Source organism: Pristis pectinata, chromosome 5, assembly GCF_009764475.1.
Source record: "Pristis pectinata isolate sPriPec2 chromosome 5, sPriPec2.1.pri, whole genome shotgun sequence".
Lineage (NCBI taxonomy): Eukaryota > Metazoa > Chordata > Chondrichthyes > Rhinopristiformes > Pristidae > Pristis > Pristis pectinata.
This window is the reverse complement of record NC_067409.1, coordinates 115,066,669-115,075,031: the sequence shown is the minus strand read 5'-3', so window position 1 is coordinate 115,075,031 and position 8,363 is coordinate 115,066,669. Positions and strand designations below refer to the sequence as shown.

The window sequence follows — 8,363 nt, the reverse complement described above, 5'->3', positions numbered from 1 at the left end:
TTTAGTGTACTTGGGCAGTGACAACTCCTTTAGTATTTTGTTGAGTAAATGTTGGAAAATAATATTCCGGGATCGCTTGCATATTTTTCCATTGGAGAGATGTTTAAGCTGGAAGAGATATCAGGGCCAAGCAACTCTAGTGAACTCTTTTGGGTTGTGTTTTATGGCTGTTGTCATGGTTCACCAACACCTCAGGGAAACTGAAACAGCCTGAAATGTATTGTTAGGACCAAGGTTGGTGCCTAAGCCAGGGAGGAGGAGAAGGGGCTGGCTAGTGTAACGAGCTTTGGAGGAAAAGGGAAAACAATAGGCATTCTTCCATCCTCGTTAAATTCAGAAATTTCTGATTTCAATGTACCTACATAGCATTCTGGAGAATAAACTCAGATTAAAGAAAGAAAAATGCATTTAAATATAGTGATGTTGCCTTATATCTGGTGTAGTTTTGATAAGGAAAATTGTAAACCTAATTTCTATGCCTAGACATTAGATCATGAGTCAGACATGGAGACCTAATGCGATTTCCTTGGTGGATATGCAGATCTTTTTAAATGCTTGTATGCATCATTAACTAATGTTAACCATGGTAATGTGTTTAAAATAGGTTTCTCATTTTGCTGGTTGCAACTTTGCAGGTGCTGCCCTCTCTTTGATTTCTCACTTAAGTGATTACATTGATGAGATCATATTGAGAAGCAGGGATTCCTAGCCAATTTCCACTTTTTCTAATCCATGGAAACTGAATCTAACTGCAGGGCCTCATGTTGTGATCGAATTGTTTCAACTATTCTTACAGCACCATTGAACCATCTGGTAAAATTGTTTTAAGGCTCCATTTATTATTACAAAATATTAATCCCAAATCACTAAAGCAGCACACAGCCAGCCACTATTCAAATCCGTGCATCACTTCACATGAACCATCAAATTATCCTGTCATACCCAATCTCTTCTCTTAAATTATATTGAGCCCACTTAAAACACTCAAACAGGTACACACTGAGCTGTGTTGCTTTACTAAGAATAACGATGGTTCAGATCACATATTGACTCAATTCTGCAAGGTCCCAATAAATTCAATTAAACAGTTATGTTCTATATTTTTAATCTGCTTTCAATTTAGTAGAGTACTTAAAATCTAGCCTTCTGGATATTGTCAAACAATTTCAAACACCCCCTTTGATAATTCAGCAACTTCTGATTCTATCAAATGGTGCTGAGTTGAACTTATAAAATGTTAACCAATTTTTCTTCTTTTTTTTGCTAATGGAATATGCATCACTTATCAGTTTCTGTTTGTCTGGCGGAGTTCTGCTGTTGTCACTACAAACTCTTAACCATTTGCCATTATATCTCGCACTTTTTTTCTACAAATGCCTTGAACTCATAGGTTCCTGTAATGCTAACGTGGTTTAATTTTAATTCTCATTTCCTTTCAGCTGTCAGTGATTCCCACAATTTCTGCACCTTCCCAGTCATCACACAATACACCTTGTTTTGTTTTGACACATGTTCTCAATTTTCTTCTATCACATTCTCTCTGTCTCTCTTTTCCTCTCTCTCTCTCTCTCCTCTCTCTCCCCCTCTCTCTCTCAATATCAAACTATGTGTGTGGAGGAGCTGCGTATTTCCTGAACGTTATGATTTTTCTCTTAAAGTTTGATCATTTGTCTCTTTTATTAACTGGCTTTCCCATTGTTCAAGATTAAAATGACACGGAAGATAAAACAATTCTTATTGTTTTAACTAGCTAGGTCGTTAGCTGTGGGAATCTAAGTGTCTGCATTTGCATTACATTTGAGCAGTTTACATGTTCTTCATTTAGATCTTCTTGAGACAGTAGGTGCCGCTGTGTTCTACCTCCACTAAAGCTTAAAATAAGGCATTCAATTAATAAGGCACGTAACAGGATATCATGAAAGGCTTATAGCTCATGAAGTACTTTGGAAATGCAGCCATAGAACATTTCCACAAATGGCAAAAGTGATAATGGCCAAATCATCTTCCCCTTTTAACACTGAGTGAAGGGTGAATACCAGGTAGGACATCAGATATGACTCCACTGCTTCATTTCAAAGAAGTGCCAGAAGATCTTAATGTTCACTTGAGAGGGTAAGCAAGGGTTCATTAGAGAAAACTGAACAGGAATGGAACTGCGTGGGAGCTGCAGTGTTCACAGTACATTGGTCTCCTGCTACTGCATGGGAGCAGCAGCCTAGATTTCATGCCAAAGTTCTGCAATGGGTCTTGAATCTGGAACTTTCTGACAGTGTGCTAACAATTGAGCTACAGCTAACAATACAATAAAAAAAAACTTTCATTATGTGAGACATATTAAAAACACTTATCTTAAACAATTGAAAAATCTATTTAGATTTAAGCTTAAATATCAGCAACTAAATAGTTGCAGTATTTTGTTATCATTGCTGTGAGATAAAAAGTGGATAGCTCTAACAAATCTTCTGTCTGTTATTTTTGAATAAATTGCCTTTCATATATATACTTGCTCCTTATCTTTAAAATTTTGGAAATATCATCCATAGACAGAAAAAGCAAAACAACATCTTTATCACTTCATTCGCATTTACAACAATCTCAATGAACTGACATGATTAATGTCTGAGAAAAATTGCAAGACATTAATGAATACAAACCACTGCACAGCAAATTAATTCAGGGATATAAAATGTCCTCAGATATCTGAGTCACTGTAATGTGCTCGAAATAGTCTTTCAATAGCCATATTCAATATTATAAAGGTGTGATTAAAATTTGTACAGTACATACAGAATAAAATCTACTCTGAATGCAAGATTACATCAGTTCAGCTTAAATACCATTGCACTGAAAATTACACATAGTTGTTCTCTATCCTGAATCTGTAGGTTGATAAACACTTTTACAAATTTGTTGAGAAGAGCATGTGCCTTGATGTTCATTCGCTATAGCTGTGACATTGTATTTCTTGCCTTGAACTATTAATTTTATTTTATACAGTACAGCATTATTTACATTATTTGGACAGACATTTACTGAGACACTACTATGATCTACTGATTAACCCAGATTTAAAGGTAGTATATAAAACTTCCGATATTTATGCAGTTTATAGGTTACAAAGTTGATTTTGCTTGACGTGCTAAGTCTTACATACAAGTAATGAGTACATAATGTGAAATAATTTCAGGGATGGACAATCAAGATCCAGTATTAATATACACAATGTAATATCTGTGACTGTCTGCAGCCTTAACTACATAACTACAAACTTAATAGTGATGTATTTCTAAATGGCCACATTGTGAAGCATAGATGGCGAATTTCACTGACTACTGAAGCACTCAGTGGATGTGTTTAGCACTTGAACCCCCAATTGGGCAAAAACCTACAAAATCTGGAAAATGGAGATTTTGCATGGATACCCAGCTGAAGAAATTTGAAGCATAAATTAATTTACAAGAAAGGAGATTCCACATATAACTAGAACTTTTTTTTGTTTTGTTGCACTGGGACCTCTACAACTATAATTAGTTTCTAGGAAATTTATTTAGAAATACCAGCTCCTGTATGTCAATAATTAAGCACCTCCTTGACACAGTACTGTAATTGTTATTGAGCGTTGGACTGTATTATTATCTATTTTAAAAGTAAAAAAACAGCTTAGAGTATGGAATTGCAATTAGGGTGATATCTTTTCCTCTCCAAAAGTGGAGCTTAGCTTGGGATAGGTGAGATCCTTTTGGTGAAAGGAGAGCCACACAGGAGAGTTCTGTGGAACTGCACTCAACAGAAAAATTAAACTTAACAACTGTTAGGAGCAATAGTTTTCCACTTGCATTTTGCTATATTAGAGATTGCTTTATTCCCTTGAATGAAAATGTATTTGCATACCAGAAGAGCTTTAAAAGCAAAAAACTTTAATTGATGTTTTTTGTTTAAAGAGCACAACTGCTCTTTCTTAAACAAGTGATAGATTTCCCCTTGTTTTTCTTTTGACTTATTATTTACCTGTCTGTTTTTGTTGAACCACCTGTTTCCCCACTATTTCTGTTGCTGCTGGAGATAGTATCATAGTTATTAAGAATTGTAGTACTGTGATGAGTTTTGTTTAGATTTACTTGAAATCAAATGAAAACCAAAATGCACAAACGGAAAGATTTTTTTGCTAGAAATTCACCTCAGCCATTTCAGAAAATAGAGCCTGTGGGCTGTCTTTATGGATAAAAATATTATCTAAAAGCACCATTGGCAGATTAGTTGCTGTGGAATTGTATCACACAGTTATGTTTTTACAAACTTTATGCCAGGAAGTTTATAACCTTAATTTAATATTTTTAAAAGACAGATCAAGAATTTTCCTGTTTATTTTGTGGCATTTTTGACAATATTTACATACTGAATTGGTGAATGATGTTCATTGGTATGGACATGTATATTTACATGCTACTTATTGAAGTCAGAGATGTACCTCAATCCATACTGAACTCAATCCTAACACATATTCCAGTCAACATTGCAACTCTGCTATTTATCTGTCACTAAAGCACCATAACTAATAATACAACTTGTTTATATATAAATCCCTTGTAATATTAAGTTCCTTTACCATGTTTACCCCCTTATTCATAATAAATCATTAAATTCATCAGCATCATATTTGCAAAGAAAACAAAAGTGTGGTATCATTGTTCACCATTATAATGGAGGAAATATTCCTGACATTTCTGGAGTAAGCACGTGTCCAGTTAAATGAGGAAATTCAGATTTCATTGTCAGTGGTTCCCTGTTTCTGTTAAGGATCTACCATTTGAAATCTCCTCCAGCATAATTGGTAGAAATCAGTAAGTGAGAACCAGATACTTCCAACCATTTTCACCCTAAAAAATACCTGAAAAAGTTATGCTCTGCTACTCAAGGAGCAGCAGTGTTAATGTGTATTAAGTCATAAAGATTGCCTATCTACCTCTCTGGCCCTTAAGAGTAGCTTGTGTGGATTGTCATTCCCTCAGTTAACTATTTCCTGCTTTTTAAAATAATAATAAAAATTTATTTTGTTTCTAAAAAGTTTATTCGAGATATTTCAGTTTCTATCTAAATATCACTCTTAGTAAACTGTTTAAAAAGTTGGTTAAAAGATTAGTGCTTTTTAATTCCTGGTTTGCAGTTTGCGACAGTTCTTCAGTGTGAGTAAGTACTTAGCCGGCTTGGAGACGTCACTGTAGTTGGATGCCAGAGACCCCCTGAAGCTGATGCTTGGTAGCAGCTGCTGTTGGGCAACGTGAAATCCACACCACAGAGATCGCCAGCTCCTTCTAGGAAGCTTTCTTTTCACCGTTGACCACAGAATCTGAGCCAATCTCACCATTGTTCAGCTTTCGTAAAATGCAGAGTTTCAATGGTAACAAATGCTACTTACACACAGTTCATTCACAAGTGAAGCCATCCATCAATGATCACATAGTAAAATCTTCCTTCAAGAAAAATACAGATATTAGTTACAATTTGAGACCAATAATGTCCCAATCTGAAAGCAAATTGCTGGAGGCCCAAATAAAACTAAGAATGCTGAAAGTACTCAGAAGATCAGGCAGTACGTGGACAGTGAAACAGAGTTAATGTTTCAAGTTGATTACCTCTCATCCTGCTGTTATCAAACTATGTCTCTCTTTCATAGATGCTGCTTGGTCTGCTGAGTTTTTCCAGCATTTCTATTGTCTTAATCTGCTTTAAATTATCACCACATATATATAAAAATATAAGAATGCAAATCTGAGACTACCAGAGTCACTCTTAAGCGGGTGGTTTTTTCACGCTGACTCACTACAGAATTGATGGTAAAAAAGTCATTAAGTATTCGATTCCGTCATTTCATCAGTGCTGTATTACACTGCAATGTTTCAGCAGTGATGCTGCTTAGCAAATCATCCGTAAGACTGCAGCTTCACTTTGGAAGATGCACACCCAGTTTTCCATGAACAAATACTTTATCCTGGGAGCTTCAGACAGTTTCCAAAGTGTAAACTGGTCAAAAACACTCATTCATTTACAACCAAAATTAATTTTCTTCAACTTATTTTTGTGTTTTTATCTGAAGGTAGCAGATATCAAGCTCGTTCAGGCCTGTAATGATTTTCATTAACTGATTAGAAAATAGATTGGATCACCCTAAACCTGTTTCTAAACCTAATCACCTGGTTTTGGATTTAGCAATTGTTGGCAAACCTAAATTGAACAGATATGACTTCCTAACAATGGAGATTTAATGTTTTGCAAGCACTAGACAGGAGTGTTGCCGTAAGTTTTGCAAAGCATCTTCCGTTCATTAGCTTTCTCACTTTGCAAAGAAAATATTTTGATATGTGTTAAGATTTTGATAACTCTAGGGTTTTTGATAATTCTAGAGATATAAATTTTATGTAGCAATGATCTCTCTTCTGTTGACACAAATATAAAAAATACCATTGACAACAAGCAACAATTCCAGAATAGCAGAAAGGTAGCGCTGAATTTATATAGCATTCTTTCTCATGAAGAAAATGCGATGCATTTTTTTTGATTTTTCTTTAAATAACTTGCTCCAAAATGTCTTCTTCTCAATAATGCCACGAAAGTGACCAATGGATTTTTCAACTTCTTGCTAAATTTGTTGATATTGAAGATTATTCAATGTATTCACAGTATCATGGACATTGGCAGAAGTAATCCTTTTCACTTGTTCAAAGAACATTGTCAGTTTTGGAAATTAGTAACATTTTGTTTTAAAGTTTGGATTCTGGCCGTAGCAGCTGGTTACATAAAACTGACAGGTCTGGCAGTGAACGTACTCGGTGTTCCATTTCACCTTTGCAGCATTCCACATTCAGGAAACAAAATTGCAGCACTTGCAGCCGCTACTCAAGTCCAGAATTTTCCCAGAGGTGAAGGTGGACAGTGAGTAGGATGGTGCAGAAACTGCAACAGATTTTGCATTGTTTTCAAAAGTAGGATCGTGGGGCATTAAGTCAAGAAAGCACAAACTGGAGAAATGTTTCAAAAGCAGCATACGGAGGAGATATTGCTGTATTGCAAAATATTTGATTTGTCAAGTAATCCTTTCAGGAACAAAACAACACGAAGATGTTAAGCTGTGTTCACTTCAGAAGAAGACTGGTTTGGAGATAGAGACAAGTTCTGATTCTCAGTGTATTTCTCATGGTCCATAAAATACTGGTGGGACAGTGCATTGAAGGCAGATATTCTCTTTTCTGGATTAAAAGTTAGAAATTTCTGTAAACAAAAACCACAGCCAACAGATTAGAAATATATCTTGATTAACATTAGCCGAAGATTCACTCTGGCTTCTGTCAAGTTACAGTAGAGGAATGAGAACGGTTTCAAGGATACTCCCAGTCATAACATTTTAACAAAGGCATGGAGACGCAGAAATTTTGAAAATGAGATCACACAGTTGAGTGATCATACAATGGACTAAATTCATGGAAATACTTTGGTTGTTAGTTGCCAATGTGAGAAGGTATCAAGTGCATTTGAAGTCACCCCTATCCATTTTGCCACTAAGTTTGAAGTAAGTTACACTTATAATTTAAAATAAAAGGTCAGTTTATTTCAATGTTGGATCTGCCTACAAAAAAAGGGTCTCCTAGTGAAGGATATATTATCAAAGACATACCAGCAGCAGGTCTTTCCCTGGTTCATTTATCTCTGGTACAAAGTCCTGTATGGGTTGTGGTGATCTCGTAGAAAATGCATTTTTTGGCAGGGCCACATCTTTTGGCCAGTCGTCCTCACTTGGAAGACCAAGTACACTGTACAAAAGAACAAAAGCTTAGCTGGTAATTGGCGTACTGTCGTCACATGTACTGAGATACAGTGAAAAACTTGTTTTGCATGCCATCCATACAGATCATTTCACAACATAAGTACATCAAGGTAGTACAAGGGACAAACAATTCTCAATAACTCAGGAACAAGGTGGATTTGCAAACAAATCCACATTGAAAATGACATGTTTGTATGCTGTTGTGTTTTGTAATGGGGCATGGATAAGCTGCTTTCTGTTCGAAATCTGTCAGGGGCACTCTGGTTAACCTTTCAGAAGTATATTTATGTAACGAGGGTGATTTCCTTTTGCATTTCCGTTCCTTGCTTTGAGAAGTATGCCATCAACCTCAAGGTGACAGACCTGAACTTAGACACGCCCCATGGATTAAATAACCTTTTTGTTTGAATTGGTGTGCTTTTCTCTATGACAAGCAACCTAACAGAATAGAGTCTCAGAAATTTCAAGATTCAAAGCTGCCAGTTTCCTTGACTTCTGAAATAGTTTCCTTACTGAGAACAGAATTCCCTATTCCAGTTAATAA

General features: G+C 35.8%; 1 protein-coding gene across 1 annotated transcript in view; it reads right to left on the bottom strand.

Moving 5' to 3' along the window:
- Positions 1-229: 229 nt before the first annotated feature.
- Positions 230-8,363, bottom strand: part of cdk6 (cyclin-dependent kinase 6) — a 168,044-nt gene continuing 159,910 nt past the window's right edge. Inside the window, 2 exon segments of the mRNA XM_052015604.1 lie at positions 230-7,266; positions 7,670-7,805. Coding sequence (XP_051871564.1) covers positions 7,120-7,266; positions 7,670-7,805 — 283 coding nt within the window. The 3' untranslated portion in view covers positions 230-7,119.